The sequence below is a fragment of the Salvia splendens genome, chromosome 7, assembly GCF_004379255.2.
Source record: "Salvia splendens isolate huo1 chromosome 7, SspV2, whole genome shotgun sequence".
NCBI classification, from domain to species: Eukaryota; Viridiplantae; Streptophyta; class Magnoliopsida; order Lamiales; family Lamiaceae; genus Salvia; species Salvia splendens.
This window is the reverse complement of record NC_056038.1, coordinates 9,052,760-9,074,738: the sequence shown is the minus strand read 5'-3', so window position 1 is coordinate 9,074,738 and position 21,979 is coordinate 9,052,760. Positions and strand designations below refer to the sequence as shown.

General features: G+C 35.5%; 1 protein-coding gene across 2 annotated transcripts; it reads left to right on the top strand.

Annotated features, from left to right (window-relative positions):
* The first annotated feature begins 2,000 nt into the window (after window positions 1–2,000).
* Window positions 2,001–6,583, top strand: LOC121741521. Of its 2 annotated transcripts, none has more exons than XM_042134307.1 (4): window positions 2,001–2,189; window positions 2,671–3,745; window positions 5,275–5,391; window positions 5,511–6,583. In XM_042134307.1, the coding sequence occupies exons 2-4, from the start codon at window positions 2,678–2,680 to the stop codon at window positions 6,483–6,485; spliced, it is 2,160 nt and encodes a 719-aa protein (XP_041990241.1). In that variant the 5' UTR covers window positions 2,001–2,189; window positions 2,671–2,677; the 3' UTR covers window positions 6,486–6,583. The 2 variants fall into 2 exon arrangements, with proteins under 2 accessions (XP_041990241.1, XP_041990242.1); XM_042134308.1 differs by having other exon boundaries at window positions 2,643–3,745.
* The last annotated feature ends 15,396 nt before the right edge of the window (window positions 6,584–21,979 follow it).

Genomic DNA, 21,979 nt, shown 5'->3' with positions numbered 1-21,979 from the left:
ATTTATATAACTAAACCAAACAGAAGAATCTAATAATTAAGACCACCCGCAACGCGTCACGCGGGTGGCTCGTACCATCATGCCGGGACGAGACGGCGGCGAGACGCGTTGCAACGTCCCGTCTCGTCCCCAGCCCACCGAGCATCCCGTCCCGTCCCGCCGAGACGAATGGCGAGCCGTCTCGCCACGCGCCCGCGCGACGTGGCGCGCTCCGGCGCCATGCGTGACGCCTACTAGCCGGCCCGCGAGTGGGTATCGTCACGCTGACGCAATAAATTATTTTTTTAAAAATTTGATTTTAAAAAAAATAAATAAATTAAAAAAAATTGAAAAATGGTAATATTACCGTTTTTCGACTGTTTTTTTTTTATATTTTTTACTCTATAAATACTCCTAATTCATCCTCATTTCACACACAAATGCATATCTATTCTTCCCAAATCATCTCCATTTCCTCTCCAATTTTCATCTAACCTCTCATCACAAAATGTCCGGCGACGGAAACTCTGGCGGTGGCGGCTCCGGCGGGTTTGACATCAACGCGTTCGGCGACTGGGAGCATGTACAATGTCCTGGGTGGTGGTTCCGGTTCGTCGACGCCAGGCAGCCAGGGTTCGGCGACGCCGGGGGTACCAACCACCCCATTTTGATGTGGATGCATACGCCCGTCCCTCCGCCCCAGGTATTTGCAGGGATTATCCCAGATTCGGGAGGATTATTGGGTTGAACCCACTCCGAAAGGAGGCCGAGGCGGTGGAAGCTCCAGGGCGGAGGCGGACGAGGAGGAGGATCTAGGCCGGCATTCGTACAGCCCCAAGGAAACGCTGGTTGTGTACAACGCCTGGATCAGCGTCTCGTACGATTCCATCGTCGGGAATCAACAATCTCGGAAGTGCTTCTGGGAAAAGGTAACCGAGGCCTACCACGAGATTAAGCGAAGGGGTCCCGCCGCCGCACATTTAAGATGCTCCGCGCTCACGTTGACCGAGTCGACAGAGAGGTCAAAAAATTATGCGCCATCTACAAGAGTGAAGCGACTCATTGCCAAAGCGGAGCCACGGGAGCCGACATTCTGAGGTCGGCTTTGCGAGTCTACTTCGACGACACCGCCAAACAATTCAAACATGTCGATGTTTGGGAGGTCGTCAAAGACGAGGAAAGGTGGGCCGGCGGTGTCCGATCCAACTCGGGCTCGACCTCGAAGGGCACGAAGCACACGGCGGGTGTCCAATACTCGTCTAGTGAGGGCAGTTCGGGCAGCGCCGCACAAGAGTTTGCCTCGCAGGAGGTTGAGGGCACGACAAACGATGCCGGGGGGGTCCTCCCGTGGGCGCCGTCGGCCGCAAGGGAGAAATGCGGCGAAGGAGGCTAGAGGGAGGAGGGGCCCAGCCGAATCAAGCTAGGCGGGCTCGGGGGCACCCTCGAACTCCCTAATGTCCATGTACATGACCGCCACAATGGCGGACACTTCCCGCATGACGCCTCCCCAATACCAAGCCTATCTTGCCGGAATTGAGTTTATGGCAAGACAACTTGGTATTCCGCCTCCAGGTGGCTTCAGTGCACCTCCACCGCCTTCGGGGGATGATTCGCCAGCAGAGTGGTTTTTTTTATTTTCTATAAAATTGTATTTTAAATTATGTAAATTTTATATTTTTAGGATTTTAATTATGTGTTTTTTTTTATTTTTTTGAATTTTAAGTTGTATTTTTATTTTATGTTGTAATTTTATTTTATTTAATGAAGTATGTTTTTTATTAATTGAATTTGTTGGAAATAAAAATAAAAAATGAAAATGAATGAATAGTAATTTAAGAGATGGTTAAGAGACGGATAAGAAATGGAGGATTGCAGGTTCTGTCCCTTAGTTAAGAGATGTAGTAAAAAAGTACAGTGAGGCCCAAGAATAGTAATCTAAGATACGGTTAAGGATGGATAAGAGACAGTCTTGCCGATGGCCTAAAACTGACGTTATTTTTTTGTGACACGAACAAAGGGGCATTATTGAATTTCCGATTTCTTATCCTTGACTGTAGCCTCTTTCTCAGTCGTCAATTACCAATTTATTGAGGTACGCACACCCAGGCATCTCGCCCTCAGCTGTTTACCTTCCCGACGACTGATCGAAAACCAATTGCCGCCGACTCGCCTCTCGCCTCTCGCCCAGCACGGAGTCGCCACACTCGACTGTGAGATTTACTGTTTAACATTGTATACCTATTTCCTGAAAATTACAGCTTTAGGGTTAAATCTGTTAAGCATAAAAATTGGATCTACATGCACTTCGCTTTTCAATATGGCTTATCTTCTCTCCTTCTTCTTCATATTTTAATTAAGTCTTTTCAATTGGCAGAGAAGATTTGTTAGGTATCTCTACGGCGCTGCAAAATTAGGTTTTTTTTAGCATTTACTCAAATTGGCTGTTTTTTGTCTCGTAACTTAATGAATATTCTGTATGTATTTTCAAACGCATCTGCCGTATTCTGGTTGATTCTCCTTGTTGTAGCAAATAATTGATTGAATTCAGTTTCGGTCTGTTAGTATTTTTACTGTCAGTTGGTTTGGTCGAGCAATGCTCACCACTACATGTAAATCCGGTATCATTATTTTTCTCCCCTCTCAATTTTGTGTTCATGGGATAGGTCTGACATGTGCTTCTGAATCATAAAGGTTGAAAATGGTGGCTACCAGAGGCAGGAAAAAGAGTGCAAGCTCCGATGTGACCCCTGAGGAGAACAAAGCTGCTGAAAACGGTCCAGCCGAGGCACTTTCTGCTTCGCCGACAGTGGATACGATAGAGCCCAAGGAGGATGCTCAATTGGATGAGCCCAAGGAGGATGCTCAATTGGATGAGCCCAAGGAGGATGCTCAATTGGATGAAAATAAAGACTTGCTTACTGACAAGACAAGCAATGAGAATTTCAGTGAGATACCTGGAGAAGAAGGTGAAAAAGTGACACAAGTAGACAATGAACATCCGAGTACGCCAGAGACAGAATCAGATGGAGATAATAAGGCAGAACTGGGTGAAAATGCTTTTGAAGATGATGAAATAGATGATCATGAAGATATGCTGTGGGGGGATGAGGATGAAGCTTTTGAGCACGACAGTGAAGACAGAGTTCTTGACGAGTACGAGGTTAGTGAGGAAGAGGCTACAGATGAGGATGACGAGGGTGATGAAGTTAGTGAGGAAGAGGCAACAGAAGAGGATGAAGTGAGTGAGGAAGAAGCAGTAAAAGAAAAAAAGGGCAAAGAAAATAGTCAAGAAAAAAAAGGTAATGGTGAACAAGGTGCAAGGAGCGCCAAGGTAAAAAAGGATGGAAGGGATGCCAAGGTAAAAGAAGATGGAAGGGATTCTAATAAGGATGAATCAAAAGCCAGTTTGAAGAACATCAAGAAGTCAAATGAAAGTAGCAGAAAGAAAAAGGAACAAGCAGGCAGGTTGATAAAAGTGGATTCTGAAGATAAGCCAGAGTCATCACGCAAGAGAAAGGTGAAGAAGAGAGTGGAAAGCATGGGAATGATTTTTATGTGCAGTTCAGGGACAAAGAAAGACTGCTATCAGCATGGCGTTTTTGGTCTGCCAGAAAACAAGAAAGATATTGTTAAAAAGATTTATACTGGGATGCGACTCTTTCTATATGACACTGATCTGAAATTGATGTATGGAATCTACAAAGCTGCAGGACCTGGGGGTTACAATATCAAACCTAATGCCTTCAAATCACAATTTCCATCTCAGGTTTGTTTGAGTTTTAGTTACTTGTTACAACCTATGCTATTATATACTTAACATTCGTTGCTTGTAGATAATTTGTTCAGTGAAGGTTCAGACAGTTAGGCAAGTTGGTATAAGTTGAAGTGCAATCTCCGAAAGGAAAATCATCCTTAAAAATTGAAAAGCTCAGATAATCTTTTATGCATTACACTGACCTTTTTAAAACCTATGATTGCCACACTTGTGTGAAGTTTTCATGGACCATGATCAATTGATCATTGTCTTTTGGAGTATGTTTTAGAGATGAGTTTACGATGAAATAATTTACTTTAATATACTACCTCCGTCCCGCATTAATTGTCACATTTACTTTTTTGCACTCGATTTAAAAATGAAAATAAATAGTTAAAGTCGAGAAATAGTAAAATAAGAGAGAGAATAAGGTAGAGGAGTACTTTACTATTTTTCCACTTTAACTATTTATTATCATATTTACAAAACGAGTGCAGAAAAGTAAATGTGACAGTTATTGCGGGACGGAGGTAGTACTTGGCATTGCTTGATAGTGTGAAGCATAATTTGAACACATCTATGTTTAATTGAGAGTGCCAAGTACATTTCCTAGTCAGATTATGTGAAGCTTTAGTAGACCAATAACCTGTTCTTATCTTTCTTGAAGATGAAATTACGAGCTTATTTTAGTAGCAGTAGATAATTCACCTTCTTCCCTACCTAGTTTAGGGCCTTCATTTAGTACTATCAGGGACTCATTTTCAAATTTCAGTGACGGGGTAAAGTAAAGAACTTCTGTTTGTTGTTGAGATTATAATTACACTTATGTTTTTTTATGAAGACCCTTAGGTTGTAACATTGGTATACAGTAATGATTAAATAACGTAGGTGTAGGACAAGAAAATCACTAAAATCAATTGACAGATTTTTTATTAAACATAAACATGTGATTAGATGTATCAATGCTCCATCATCATGTACACAACCTCAGAATATAAAAGATATGACATGGAGCGATTTGGGTCAACATGTGGGTTATGGAAATTATGTCCGAAGAAGTGTTTGTTGATGAAACTGAAGAATGGTAAGAACACAAGCATAAATATTCGTATGTGGAGATATCTGAAGTTCTCCTATTACTTCGATATTTGCAAGAATGATTTATTACGTGCTGGAACTTAAGTAATCCATTCATACCAGTCAGTTTAAAAGTTAAACTAGCATGGAGCAAATTATAATATTAAAGTTTATTATAGGGCCTACTGCCCTTACCCCAAACAGAGCTTTTCAGTTACTGTAGTAAACACCGGGTCATAGGGTCCTCGCTAGATTCATATAAGATATTTTGTATCAATAGTGTTTAGAGTGTACAAGGTCTTTTCTTTATTTTTTATCATTGCTGCTTAGTTGACATAGCAAATATGTAGCAAAATAGTAGTTCTTAGTGAATCTATTGTTCTGTTTATAGAGAACGTGAAATGGAAAATCTCCTAGACAGATATGTTAAATATTGCTTTTGACTAGAGTCTGGTTACTATTAGGTTCGCTTCAAAGTTTTGGAAAATTGCTTACCATTGCTTGAGGAGAAGTTCAAGAAGATTATCGAGAAGAATTACTTTACCAAAACCAAGTTTGACTGCCAACTGAACTCCGAGCAGGTATATTAATATCATTTATGTAATAATGTCTTAACGGGATAACCTATAGCGTTATATTCCCAACTATGATGTTGTTATCTGCATCTGTCTGATGCAATGAGCTTGGCCGCACACCTCAGGTCAAGAAACTCTGTAGGTTGTTTGTTGCTTCGAGCAAAGGGCGCCCATCAAAAAAGTTGGGTGCGAGTCTCAAAGCAGAAAAACGCCTCATACTCCGAGAGAGTAGTAGAAGGCAGAAAACAGGTGATAAGAGACGTCTTCCATTGAGGGAGGAGGTCAGACACCCTGAGCAACCTCGTAAGCGTCAGAGGAAGGTTATGAGCTCAGCAGCAACACCACGCCTTCGTCTTCCACCACCACTGCCTTCTACGATTCCTTCCTCATATGGCTATGACAGAGCTTTAGGCACAGATGCTTATAGGCGAGATCCATATTTGAAGCGCCGTAGCCCTTACAAAGAGAGGCATGATCGGCCCCTAATTCGTGTTGATCCTTACGGAGGTGTGCGAGCTCCACCTATAGAACGTAGTGATCGCTACAGAGACGGGCACGAACCTCCTCTAGAACGTCATTATGCTTACAATAGCAGCCGAGATTCACGTATAGAACGCCGTGATCCTTATATAGATGGCGTGGACCCTTATCCAAGGAGGCGTGATCCTTATGGAGAAGGAAGGGCTCCATATTTAGAGCCTCGTGATCCATACAGAGATGGACGGGATCCATACATAGAGACACGTGAGTCTTACAGAGATGGGCGAGATCCATACATAGAAAGACGTGATTCTCTTAGAGATCGACGAGCTCTGTATCTGGAGCGCCAGGTTCCATACGTAGACAGTGCACATTCTGAGCTTTATAACTCATACAGGAGGCCTCCATTATCAGATAGCCGTGATTTTTATAGAGATGACCGAGGGGTTGAGCTCCGGGACTCTTATAGGCTAGATGAACTCCGGTCCGAGTCAGACTCAAGGAATCGTCAGGACATTGTTAGCCGTGATGCTTATGTTTCAAACAGGGAGCGGTTATCCTATGCAGACCCTCTGTATCCTGCAACATATCCGTCCCGGGCAGGTTTGTATCGTCTTTAGGTTTTCTGGTTAGTCCTTGTAATAAAAATTCTAGCGACGGTATGAAAGCTGTGACATTTGACCCTGGGCTGTTTTAATGATTTATCAGATTTTTATAACATTAGACTCTCTAGGCTGTTTAATGATTTACTATCAGATTTTAATGGTAGTGGTTGCCATTACATTTATGGCTCATATTTTCTTACGGTGGGTTTTCTTGTTCCACCATATCCTGCTATTTAGTGAAGATAAATATCATGATTCAAACAGGATATGGAAACAATTTTCCGCTTGTATACAGAAGTTGAAGATTGATGGCTTCTTTTCTCGATGTGAAAACAAGTGTGAGAATTATGTTCGTAAATTTTTTGTTGAAGGTGGTGAGCTTATTTAATTGTGCGTGAGGATTATGTTTGTATATTTATTTGTTTAAGGTGGCGGGCCTCTTTCAATATGTGTATATCAAGGGGAAGAAGTTGTAGTTGATTGTTGTTTTATTTACGTAAATTAAGGTAACTTTTATTATGGCTTATTGATGCTAGTATGTACGTTCGTATCTAATAAAATTTGTAGGTTACTCTCACAAATTTGTGGGATGGGCTAAACTAATATTTATGGACATATTTGTTGTTTAGAATGTGTTTTGAGTCATTGGTGATTCCATCAAACCGTAGTATATACTCCATACAAGACTAGGTGAATTCTAACTTTAACGCTCACTTTAGTTGGGAGTTGGGACGATTTGAAAGGTCACATTTTATTTATGTTAGAGAACTGAATACATATGTTATCTTTGTTTGTAATTGTTGATTGCCGATTTGTTTCAAGTGAAGCATATTTCTATTGAAATGCCACGTTAAATTCATTTGGAAAATAATTAAGAGTATAAGAGAAATTAATTTGCTTGGTATTAAAGGAAAAGAAATGGGCGCACCTCTATTCGATGATAGAATCAATTGATCATGCTCTTAGAAGTAGAAAACAAGTATCGATAGGGTAATTGGTACCACTCTATACTTTGGATATCACAAATAATTCATTCTCCTCTCAACTTGACTTTTCTTGATTGCTTGTAGTACTACTTTTTTTTGGTTGAGTTTTCACCAGATTTGGACAAGTCCATATCAGAAGTTAGTTAAAGGTAGTTGTAGCAGTTGGTTTCCAGTATCTTCTAAAGTAGTCATAGGCATGCTGCACATTCAAAAGCAAAAGTTAAAGAAGGGAGTTCTGGTCCTTGTTTGCTCAACACAATTTGTTTAGGAACATCAATTATATTACTCCAATATCTGCCATGATTACAAAACTCAATCTTATTTTAGACACAATTACAATATGCTCTTTTCATATTCCCTTTTACTTTTGTCCTTTATTTCCGAATTGAGTGGATAAAAAAATATTTGGCATCTCTACTTATTTGATCTATATATATCGCTGTGTATTTTCCTACAGGAATGATGTATAAAATATTGGGCATGAAAAGAGGTGCAATACATCTTATTATCAGCACAAAGTAGAATTGTTTGAAATGGTGGGATACAGGGCCGTCCCGACAAAATCAGAGGCCCTGTGCAAAAATCTAAAATGAGGCCTACCACTATAGAAAAAAAGACAATGCATTTTAAAGCTATATGATAATTAAAGAAAAAAAGACAATGCATTTTAAAGAAATATACTATAGAAAAAAAGACAAATTGATGCGTTTGCGCTGCTCCCAATCGCAATGGCCGACGATGGCAGGCGCTTGCAGAAGCGATCAACGATGGCTCTGGTGAGCTGGTCCCTGTTGCGGCGTTTGTCGATGAGGAACACCGAACACGAACAGGCGGCTCCCAGGTCTACGATCGGGAAAAGAAACCGATCAGAATTGGAGTCACGGTGCTAGAAAAAGGCCTGGGCGTTGCTATACAAGAGAAATAGCTTTGTTGGGCTGAAAAAATAGGAATACATGTATATGGGCTGAAATATTTCAGAGGCCCCTGAAAATTGGGAGCCCTGTGCGGTCGCACAGGCCACACGGGCGGGCCTGGTGGGATAATGTGTGATGCAATATGATTGATAAAAGTAAAAGGGTGTGAAAAACTCGATTAGTTATGGGGATTGCTTAAAGTGGAAGACCAGACATAGTTTAACAAAGTGAGGGTGCATGCGAAACAACTCTAAACAAAACGGTCCCCTTTTTCCAAAAATCTCACCCCTAATAAGTGGCATAATTATTTTTTTTCTTCTCCACTCCATCAAATTGTTATTAAAGGTCTCATGTAACCTAAATTAAGAATAGGTTATCAATTAGCTAGCTTTTATCATTTATGCATTAATTTGGTTTGCTAAACATACTTAAGTGGAGGACATGCTATATATGCTCTCAAGTAGAAAAGACAAAAAAGTCTTGAGTAGAAAATCTTGAAAATTTCCAAGCTATTTAGCTGTATCTCACTCTTGAGATTTGAGTAGATTTTCTTTTATTTTTTTGATACAAGAAAGATTTAGTTCAGATTGGGTTTTCCAAAACTATGACCTCTTTCAAGAAGACCAAATTTCTCTGCAAAAGGTAGAATGGCTATTTCAATTGATAATGATGAAAAAGAATTCCACATTATTTTCAAAAATTATGCTTTCTCAAACATCTTGAATTGATTTAATGTCAAGTAAATACTAGATTTAATTAATTATTAAGAGAATGCGACACGCGTCAAATTATTTCAATTATATAAGGCGCACACAATAAGAACATCGGCATGAATGAATATAAACTAATTTTTGGATGATAGTACTTGCTTCCTTAAATGATGTTTCAATAAATGTCTGAACTTTAATAAATTGATACAATATTCAAAGCATGTACGTTTCTCCTTAAAAAAAGATATGTGTTGAAAAAATTAATCATGTTGAGTAAGTGTCGGGCCCTTTTCTTTAATTATGTATCGTGGCACAGACCATTTTTCCAAAAACAGAAGTTTGTATTAATGTGACGACTAAGATGGCAGTCAAATGTATTATACAACTCTGTCACCATCTATTTATATAAAGTGAGACACTTTTTTTCAAAGGTCTCTTCATTCACACAGATTGTCGAAATTATGTTTACTTGTGTTTTCTTATTTGTGATTTGCAGACTAATTGTTTTCTTCGGCGTTAATTTTTTGTACAGATAGAATAATGAATAAAAAATTAGTGGAATTTGAAACAATTTTCAGTTTTTTTGGAGGAAATCTGAATAGATGTGGTTAATTTAGTAGAGTACTATATGAGAATTCATTATTTTGCACAGATAAGTAAAATAAAGTAAGCATCAATTGAAGCAACAGTTACGTTAGCCAAATCAAAATATATAATGGAAAAAGCATTCACAAGATAATTGTTAGCTAAATTTGGATAGTAATTGTCATTTCCATAGTGATCTTGGTTTGTTGACAGAGCCTACTAGTTGTCATTTTACTTTTGACCTTTATGTTTTGCTAGCAAGATAATTGTTATTATTTTCTATTTTTTGTAAACTTTTAGGTCATAATTTGACATAGTTTGAATATTTTGTTTGTTATATTCTCATCGTCCACGAAAAATAGGGCACTTTGTGAATGACATGAGTTTTAATGTAGAATTGGTAAAGTAAGAGAGAAGTAGTGTTAGTGGAATGTAGGGTCCATATTATTAGTATAGGAGAGAAGGGAAAAAAGGAGAGAAGAGAAAAAAGTAAGAGAGAAGTAGTGTTGGTAGATGTGAGGTCCATATTATAATAGTAAGAGAGAATGAAAAAAAAATAAATAGAGAAGTTGTTGAAAACTTTCATTTTTTGAATGTGCCTTATTTTTCGTGGACAACTAAAAATGACAAATGTGCTCTATTTTTCGTGGACGGAGGGAGTATCAAAAAATATTACTAGTATTTGCCAGGTGTAATTAAAAAACAAAATAATATTTATTTAAATTGTGGAAATGAACTGTAATAAAATCCTTAACTAGAGATATTTATTTAGATTATATCATAAATGAACTGTAAAAAAAAATCCTTAACTAGCATGTAAAACACATCACCGACACCTGCAATCCACCTTGTTCTTCTTTCTCAAATGCATTCCCGATAATTATTTAAATTGTGGAAATATATATACGAAAATGCTCCTTATAGTTTTATAGGCATTTTAGTCAAAAAATTGAAAAAGAGCAAAAATAAATGAACGAAAGTGCAATATTCAGATACTTCAGTTGATATAATTTTTTCGTATGGATTGCGAATGTGCAAGCAACAAAATTCAGAAACTATTATATTTTTCTCTTTCTTTTATACAAATTGCGAAATTCAGATACTTTTGATGATATATTTAGTAGGATTGTGATTTGTGAATGTGCAAGCAACAAAATTCAGAAAGTAGATCAGACTCTTTCTTTTATATTACGAATAAACATTTAACGAGAAGGGAGATTGTAAATATCGAGAAGGGTATCAATAATTCCAAAAATACAACATGATTTTTGGGTTTATAGATAACATCCAATGATCCAAGGGTCCTTTTCGAAAATATACATTTCATCCGTAAATATAAAAATGAAGGGAAACAAATATAGTGTGGTGCAATTAAATGGAGAATGGCTGGTCACGTTGTAGATGGATCATGATATGGACAAGTAGGTATTTTTGCAACACTAGGTTGGACATATTCACATCTACATAATATTATTGGTCAATGAAGGTGTGAAACAGAAAACAAGAAAAATTGGAGGACATAAATGTCAGAAATGGGGCTCATATCAAAATCTGCAAATATTGTCCAAAAATCACAAGATTTATAGATAAGAAAAAATGTCATCGAAATTGATTTGTACAAAATAATAGTACTACTATTACAACTTCACCACTCATCTCATTCTAATATGCTAAATCCAGATTAATTTGCGAAACTTGTTCTTCAATTAAAAGCTCAATTTTGTTTTAGGTTGTTTGATTTGTTTGCGACGACTTTTAATTAATTACTACGAACTACTACTACTACTAGTAGTAGTAGTATTTCTTTGGCCAAATTAAAGTAGAGATATGCGATGAAACATGTGTGTATTGTTATATCCTTTTTTTAACAATATTTTTTACTACTATTAAGTTTAACATTATTTGACGTAGTAAATTTCTGCAATTGTATTCTTTTATATAAAAAAATTAATCATCTTCAAGTCACTATCCAATAGTTAAGTTTACATTTTGCCCCTGCTGCGCATAAAGTTTAACGAATTCTTCGATACATCATGATTCCTTCTACAATTATTTTTTGAGAAAAGTTATTGGTTTAATTTATTTATAGGTGTAAAATTTTAAGATAAGATTCAACTATAGTTTACACTTTGATTTAGTTTTTATATCAACTCTAAGAAAGTTTAAATTATAACTCAAATTATGAGATATTATTTATTATATCTAGACGAAAATAAAGTTCGGACTATTATTGAAATTGTTCTCAAAGTCCGGACAATAAAATAAATTAAATCAAAATTGGGGATATAAACTGAACTTTTCTAAAACTTATGGCTAAAAATAATAATTCTCATATATATTCGGTATAGTAAGTTAATTATACGCCACATACTATAAGTTCTGGAACGAATGATGGTGATATATAGAATTAGAACTCTTCTTAAAATGAGACTATATATATATATAACCAATATGGACGATTTGAATCATTTGATTATAAAATATATGATGTGGATTTATTGCTACGGATATAAGTATTCAATAATGGTATACAATATATTGTCGCAGGGTATTATAATAGAGAGACTTATAGTTAAAAGGTAATCCCTTTAAAATATATCTCAAAACAAGACTTCGAATAACTCTTTTATTTGTACTTTTTCTCATAAAATATTTATCAAATTAAATGTAATTTTATGAGAAATCTAATAACATCATAAATACTTATATTCAAATCAAGAAATTTGATTTATCTTCCAATATCTATTAAATACACCCTATCATACCAATATAATAATAACATTGGCGATTTATTCTAGTTATACCAAAACTACCTTAGCTATAATGTACAGCTTTTGCGTTAAACTAATTAGAAATAAATATTAATCAATTGTCACATGGTATGAATGGATTTCATTAAGGGATCGTGATAAATTGATAATGCTTGCAAGTTTAAATTTTGTTTAGAAAATGCACAACATGCAACAAACGCAATCGTTCAAATGCTCGACTTCACTCGATATACTTTCAATCTGGAGTGAGGTTGAAATTTGAATTGAAATAGTAATTTTTTATTCATAAAAAGGTTTATTATTTAAATGTCCATAATTATGAATAATTAATTAACCGGAATATTAGAAGTCATAGGGCACATCTAGGTGAAGATCAAAATAGAAAAATAAGTATATACTCCGTTTTTGGTGGTAATAACTTGATTAATACATCCCCATGTGCAATTGGTTGTTAAAGATAAGCAACAATAATATTCAAGGAGAAAAGACAAAAGACGACCTTGCATAAACCAGTACATTCTAATTTGACTAACATGTCATTCAACATTCAAATAATACTCTAAAATTTTGTAAACAAATAGTACTAATAAATTACAAATTGCCATTCAACGTTTTAAATTAAAAACTTCGCAAAAGAAATCATACTCGTCTTATAAATATTAATTCGTATTTTAGCACAATAAATAATACTATTGGTATTAGTTTAGGAGTAATTTAATGAAAATACTAAAAACTCAACAATTGTGGGAACTGTTTTATAGTAGCACAAAACACGTAGTTTCATTTTATAAACGCATAAACCGGCAACTTGTCACATGCAATATCCCTTTTTTGATGTATATGAACTTAAAAAAACATTCCTGATATTGAGATAAAATGTTTTTGTCAGGTTTAAATAATAATTTTATATTATTTTCTAATATTGATCAATTATTGGAATTTTTAGTATTTTGTGTGTTACCTTATGATAAATGACTGTTTTAAGTTCAATGAAGTCCCCATAAATGAAATATCTTTGTTTGGTTGAAAATATAATTAATATATTATATGAAGGTGACTGAATTTTTTATCGTGGGATAATAAGAACAAATCTAAATTTTATGATTTTATTACTAAATTTAAAGTTAACCTTAATCTAAATTTAATCTAGATTTATGATTTTTATGGCAATTTGGCCTTAGTATATTTTTGTGAAGAGTTGTTACCTAGATCAACCGTTGATTCCACTAAACTTATCAAGCGTTGTATATTAAAATTAGTTTTATCGAGGTCTTCCATTTAACTATATAATGCAATTATAAGCAATCTTTATAGATCGTAAACTTTATGCTGTTATTAGGCACTTATATGTGGAAAGTCAAACAATTGACACGCTAACCCAAATCTGATTTATATGTCTAGTTCAAACAAATTTAATTTTTTATATTTTTATAAATAGTTTCAGTAATTATTAGTTTTATGGAATTGGTCAGTAATGAAAATAAACATGCAAAAAAAATCAAGTACCTTTAATTACAATTCAGAGATATTTTTTTCACCTGCGTAGGAAATTTGACTCATAAATCAGAATTGTGTGGATCAAATTTTTGAACTTTGTCCATTTTGTTAATAATTGAAAATTTGTGTTTTTTAAATATTTTAGAAAATATGTTTAATACTTTTAGAGATACATTTGAGACTTATCCTGTTGAATAAAAATCGAACTTATTATAGCTAGTATAATTTTAGTTTTGTAAACTCTCATTTGGAAAACCAAATTTGATATTTCTTAATCATTGTTCGAGATGAATAAGTAAATTCCCTTGAAATAAACTTAAGCATATATTTTGCGACTTTTCACGCCTACTAATTACTATTGAGACAAGCCAATGAACTTCACAGTGTTGGTCAAAAATACCATTACAAATTTGAGAGACTATAAGGCACAAAATACCAAATCGGAAGAGATAAAAGTAGTCAAATGAAAATCCAAGAAATAACGACAAATAATCAGATAACATAAACGAACAAATCATATGATGATGGATTTCAAAATATATATATTTGTGAATTACTATGAAAACTTGGTGAGATTTATATTAATCGTATTACACTATAAATTAGGTCTTTTGTGGACAAATGTCTAAAATAATAATCCAAATTGAAACACTCCAAACATGCAGCCAGAGACGTTTCATTTCATTCAACTAATTAATTAATTAACTAAATGTTTGTCCATGTATTGTTTGTATTGAATGGGGTATATATATGTCAACGGAGTGTCATTTCCTGGATTAAATACAATGGGCGTAAATCGTCTGTTATTTTTACTTCTGTTTTTACACATGTATCATGTATGTCACTGCGATACAAATTAATACTCCAATTAACTTTATTGGCGAACTAATTTTTGCTTTTTGACCAATGTACTATATAATTATATCACTTTATTTTACAATTGTCGGCATTCTGCTTTTAAAAAATAAGCATATAAGTAATCAGTTTCGAACTAGTAACTTTTTCAATTCCGCCATCACTTGTTATTTTAAGAGGCAGTATAGTTTAGTATATTCATAAATAATTAGTTTTCACCTTGTAGATTTTAATCTATTGCTAAATGCTCATTGGTACGACAAATTCTATAAAGTTTTAAAGGTGGGTATTGGTAAAAATTTTGAATTTCAGCCAACAATAAACTATAGCACAATACTTCTAATTTATTGTGTTATAGTCTTAATTTACAATAGTTAATAGTATGATACATGGATTACAAATTTCATGATCCCTCCACACCATGTTGGTATAATGATTTGGTGTACTTTATTATTAACTTTTTGACAAATGAAAATAAATAGGGCCACATGCTAACACATATACTCCTGTAAATTGACGGAATAATAAGAGGAGTTAACTTCATTGGCTCATATTATGGAAACTCTCCTAATACTAGTATTTAATATGGAAATTTCCTTATCTAATTTACTCCTATATACTAGGACAACATATATATACATATATATTGATGTCATAATATAATATAATATAATAATATTATACAAATAAAAAGTATTCGTATATACTATGTAATATATAAAAGATAATAAAAATTATAAAAGTAATTTATTATGCTAACAAAATAAAGTTACAGTCATAATTTTTATTTTTAAAAATTTTCGTATAGTAATACTATAAAACAAGAAAAAAAAAGGTTTTACCCATAAAATTTCAAATAGTACTATTATTAAAGTGTTGCAGTATGACTTTTTTTCCTAGATGTGAAAGTAATGCAATATGAATACTTTGTATATGTATAATATTATTATATATTGTGAAAGTAATGCAATATGAATACTTTTTATATGTATAATATTATTATATTATATTATAATATCAATATATATGTATATATATGTTGTCGTAGTATATAGGAGTAAATTAGATATGGAAATTTCCATATTAAATATTAGTATTATGAGAGTTTCCATAAAATGAGCAAATGGAGTTAACTCCTCTTATTATTCCGTCAGTTTACAAAATACATGGGTTAGCATATGGGCCGTATTTATTTCCATTTGTCAAGAAGTTAATGGTAAAGCATACTACATTATTAGAGCATCCACAGTGGGACGGATGTCCCGGCGGATATCTTGACGGACTTTCCAAAAACACCTCCTGCCACGTCATAAGGATATCCTACTGCACCGCCACGTCATAAGGATATCCCACTCACAATGACGGACATCCCCAAGGACATCCCGACGGACATCCACAATAATAAAAATTCACAAATTCACCAAATTAAACAATTAACGGAATTAAAATTTTGACGAGAATACGGACGGAGAAAGTGCAATGATAATTTCATTAAATAAAAAAAAATAAAAAGTACATTTCAACAAAAAAAAGTCTAAACAAATTACATTATAAATATCAATGACGACCCTTCCACGTCCATAACTCTTCAATTATATCGTTCTGGAGTCGAATATGGGCTTGTCGTTGGCACATGTCGGCAAATGCACAGACTCGATCGGCCTCTTCATGGGGTATCCCCATACGTACATTGGTGGTGGCCACGCCGTGGCTTGGACCGGCAGAATCAACATCATCATTGGCCCAATTAGTCATTGTTGGACCTTCATCTTCGACAATCATGTTGTGCATGACAATACATGCGTATATGATATCAGCGATGCTGTCAATATACCACAGCCGTGATGGACCTTTCACTGCTGCCCATCGAGCCTGGAGCATACCAAATGTCCGCTCCACATCCTTGCGCGCTGCCTCCTGACGACCCGCAAAATAGATCTTCTTTTCTTCTGTTGAGCATCTGATCGTCTTCACAAAGACGGGCCACATAGAGTATATCTCATCCGCCAAATAATAGCCCATATTGTGCTGGTTGCCGTTGGATACGGAACTGACGGCCGGACCAACTCCCACGCACTGATCGTTGAAAAGGGGCGACGACTGGAGGACATTGATGTTGTTGTTCGACCCGGCTACTCCAAAATACGCATGTCAAATCCACAGCCGGTAGTCAGCTACCGTTTCAAGAATCATCGTGGGATTCTTGCCCTTGAAACCTGTAGTGAACACCCCTTTCCAGGCGGCAGGGCAGTTCTTCCACTCCCAATGCATACAATCTATGCTGCCCAACATTGCCGAAAACCCGTGCTGACTCCCGTGCATATCCATCAGAGCCTGGTAATCTCCGGGGGTAGGCTTCCGAAGATACCTATCCCCGAATATCTCCCTAACGCCCTCACAAAAATACTTCAGACATTCGCGGGCAATCGTCTCGCCGATGTGGAGGTACTCATCGAACATGTCGGTCGCACCTCCGTATGCCAGCTGCCTGATTGCGGCAGTGCACTTCTGTATGGGCGTGTGGCCGGGTTTACCAACCGCATCCTCCCTCATCCTGAAATACTCGTATCGAAGCTCTAAAACGCTCACGATACGTAGAAATAGCGGACGATGCATCCTAAAACGTCGCCGGAACATGTTCTCCACAAACCACGGCTCCGGAGCGAAGTAGTCCTCATACAACTGACGGTGTGCAGCGATGTGGTCCCGGGGTACTATAGTTCGACTATGGATGGGTCGAGGTACCGCCGGCTGCTGCAAGGCCGCTTGTATCGCACGATTTATCTCCCTGGACATAACGGCCCGCAACTGTTCTTTAATTCGCCGGCGTACGTCATCAGCACCCCCACCACTACCATCCGCACAACTACCACTATCACTAGTCATTTTGGATATATAAAAAAACGTAGAGAAAGAGAGAAACTCGTTAAAACAAGTGGTGCGAATGAAATGAAGTTCAACGAGCCGTATATATAGAGTTTTTTTAAAAAAATTAAAAATCGGGACGTCCGTCGGAACCCGCAATGGCGGACGTCGTCGGAAAGCCGCGGATCTGCGGTGTCCACGGCTGACGTCCGCATCCGTCCCGTGCGGACATCCGGCACGCCGGTCCGACGTCCGCCGCTACAGATGCTCTTATGCCAACATGGTGTGGAAGGATTATGGATTTTTTACTCATGATACATGGGTTTTCTGTTTTAATTTCCAATTTCAGTCGGTAATTGATGGATATCGGTAATTACTTCAATCAATACCACATAGCCAAAAATGCTGGTTATAATTGTCATTTCTCAATAATTAGTACTCCTAATATGTAACTTGATAGTGATGCATGAGTAGTACTCATTAAATTGGGAATATGATCCCATCCCCATTCGTTCTACTAATTAAGTGGATTTAACTTACTTGGATATAGTCCGTTATAAGAAATTTTTTTTAGCAAGCATGATTTTTGAAAAAAATTACCCAAGCTGTCGATCGTCCAATAGATCTACTTTTTTACAGCATGATTTTTGAAAAAAATTACCCAAGCTGTCGATCGTCCAATAGATCTACTTTTTTACAAATTACAGTTGTTGAAATGAGAAGCTCAAGAATCCAAAAGAAAGGAACAAAAAGTAAAATCCAAAATTAACCTTATACCAATGCGTAATAATAAGATGCATAAAATAACGCCCTAATTATGTTTTGTAGACACTAGTCAATAGTCTCAGTCCCCTCATGCACCATTCACCAACAAACCACATGTTTCCATAATTCGAATATACATGCATTCTTCCTTCCTATCATTGCATCTTTAATTTAAACTACCCAATCATTTTTTCAATAATAAAGTAAATTGAAATGAAAGAATATATGAGAAATTTGAGGAGAAATGGGATGCACATGGAGGGGTTGACAAATGAAATATTCATTTTAGATGGAATTGACGTTGCTTCTTAAACATAAAGGTTGTCTTTCTTTATAAGGAAAAATAACTTTATAAAACAAGATTTTGTGAAAATATTTTACGTTATGAGGGGGGTTGCGTATTGTTTTCATGATTTTTTTTTATATTTTTTGTTTTATAGCAGGAGTGCAATTTAAGATATAAAAGAAGAATATTTTGTATTAAAATATAGTCGGATTAATTTTGAAGTTGGTTACTAGTTGCTAGTTATGATCCTATAGCTTAAACATTGTTTTCACTATACTTTTTAAGTATACAAAAGATGACAAACTCGCACACTAAAATTTTCAGTTAACTCGAACTTTGATATATTAGTTAAAACTTAAAACTGATTAGCACTACTTATTGTAGAATGGTGTCGTGATTTTTCTTTCTTGTATTGTATTGTATGTATACACTTTGGCAAAGGTAAATAACCCAAATTACAATGATCAAGGAGAGGAAAGAAAAGTCGGGTCGGAAAGTAGAAATAATTGGGTCGGGCGACCCAAAGGCAAAAGGTTGAGGTATGCGTGCAGGCGGTGGGGCCCAGAAGCAGTTAATTGCGGGATTCAAAAAGGGCCCACTATCCATAGGATACCGGGTTCGGACCCAATTGTCCCATTGTATATACAAGAATCCGGCCCGGCTCCACTAACCCTTTTTTCTTTTTTCTTTTTTCATCTTTTTATGTTGTGATTTGGGAGAATTATAGGCGCTTCTTGCGCCTAAACTTTCGTTGGAAGTAAAGTAGGACTACAACTTTGGTGTACTACAACAAATCATCAACTAGTATTTATTTTTAATTGCTCTAATCAACCATGTGAGTCAATTATTATTTTTTTCAACCATAAATTCTACCAACTCTAAGTTTTTTTTTCCTAATAAGTTATTTTTTCAATAATATTATAGTACGTGTTAAAACTCTTAAAATCTTGTCTCACATCGACTGATGATCTTAGCTCATCTATATAAGTGTGAAAAACTCTTACCCTTATAAAGCCTTTTAAGGGATAAGTGCATCATTTCTAATAGTACGTACTATGTAAGATAATGAAGATTTCTCTTTCACAATATGCCTTAACCAGAGTGCAACCCCTCAATGGATCCGGTGAGGCACTATTTATTAGCACTAAAAATACTTGCAAGTATACAAGGTAGATCTAGTATAGTTAAAGGTCAGAACCGGAATATCGAACACATGGAATAAGATTACAATTGTCTATCATATAATAAGCGTCATATACTATTTAGAGACACAAGATTTTTAGATTTATAAACTAGACAGAAAGAAATAAACAAACAACATAAAACATAAAAAAAACATACAAAGCGGCCTAATGAATGTAGAGTTTTAGGAACCACAATCAAAAGCTAATATCCAATAGACTTCCTTGAATTACGGTCTCTAGAGTTACTAAGCTATCACATATGTAAAACTATATCTTCTCTCGAAGCATACAATTTGTAGATTGCTACCTAGAACCGAAGTCTCATTCCTAGAACTAAGGCAACAACTCTTAAAAGCTCCTAAGATAAATTGCTTCACTCAAAGGCTCAAATCTCTCGATTTTATTAGCAAAGACGTCAATTTCTCTTCTTTCAAATTAAACTACTCATTTCTCAGTTCTTGTAGTAAAATCCACATGCATTCATAAGATGACCAATCAAATAAATGTATAAGTACAAGAGAAATCAAAATAACTGCAAGAGCTAACAAGGAAAAACAATTGAATAGATAACTCAAAATTATAGCATGTTAACCAAGAATTCTACAAAAGATGTTTACTACTCATATATAAGTAAAAACAACAAAAAGTACTAGACATGAAGAAAAACAAAACAAAACCCAAGTTGAATTATGCAGTCTCCAGTCTTCTCTTGCCTGGATCTGCAGAGCTCCGCTCCAACGGATGGTGGAAGAATAATATGTGGAATATGGGATGGAAGGAGTATAAAGAGGGAGGGGATTGGAGGCTCTGGGATAAATATTATGAGTTAGGTTATGGGGTATATATAGGCTTGAAAAAGATTTATAATTAGTAAAAAATATCCTCCAAGTAATGGTAAAGATGGTAAATTCGAATTCTTCAATTAATAGGAGAGATTTGGCAACAATTTCTTTCCTTCCTTAATTTCCGCCTAATTTCCGTCTGCTTTTTACTGCACTGCACAACGTTCGTAGAATGACAATAACTTTCTCCACAGAATTCCGATTTAGATGTTTAAGGTACCCACGCGAAGCTCTTTCGAAGTCCAAGAGAATGGTATGTAGTAAGTACTGATTGGACTTCAAACTCGTCAGAAGATGGGCTCGAACAGAGGCTGCTGCACCTTGGCCATTTTTGCACCTTTTTTCTATCTTTTTCTATTGTGTTATCAACAAACACGTCAAACTATCAAAATATATAATATATGCAATTTAAGAACATAATTTGCATGATTAACATTTAAAACGAGCCAAATATAGGTATTAAAAATATGCAAAACCCGTATTTATCATCCGGCCATGTGTATAAGTAATTTTACAACTATTTGCATCAAAACATGAAATAATTTGATATAACTATTCAATCCAAAGTGTTACATCATGGCATTGTGAAATAAAAGTGTTACGAATATTTTCTATTTTCCGACATGTTCCCTCCATCTTAAACTTGTGCATAATAGATAGTTTGATTAGCCAGCTTCATATTTGTCTATGCAATAATACATGTATAGGTTATTGCTCCATTCAATTGACTATTGAGTATCACCTAATGATATGGCTAATATGTGTTGTTTATTGCCATTTAAACATGCATGTGTTAAAACAGGGTCAGTGTTATGAGAGCATTAACATGTCTATATATCAATAATAATATACCATTTTTACTCCTTTGTAAAATCATTATTTAATTATATTATTATATAAACCACTATTACTTTATGACAAGTCAGATTATCCTAGACTCCTAGTCAGACGACATCTTATACGATACCACTACAAATTGCGCGTGGATAATTAAAATAGAGTAAAGGCCAAAATTGGTCCTGAACATATAGCCATTTTACGATTTTGGTCCTAAACATTATCTTTTGGATTTTTTGGTCCTGCACATATGGACATTTGATCATTTTGGTCCTGCACATATGGAAATTTGATCATTTTGGTCCTCCGTCAACATTTTCGTTAAAAACTAACGGTCAACATTATCTTTTGGATTTTTTGGTCCTGCACATATGGATATTTGATCATTTTGGTCCTGAACATATGGAATTTT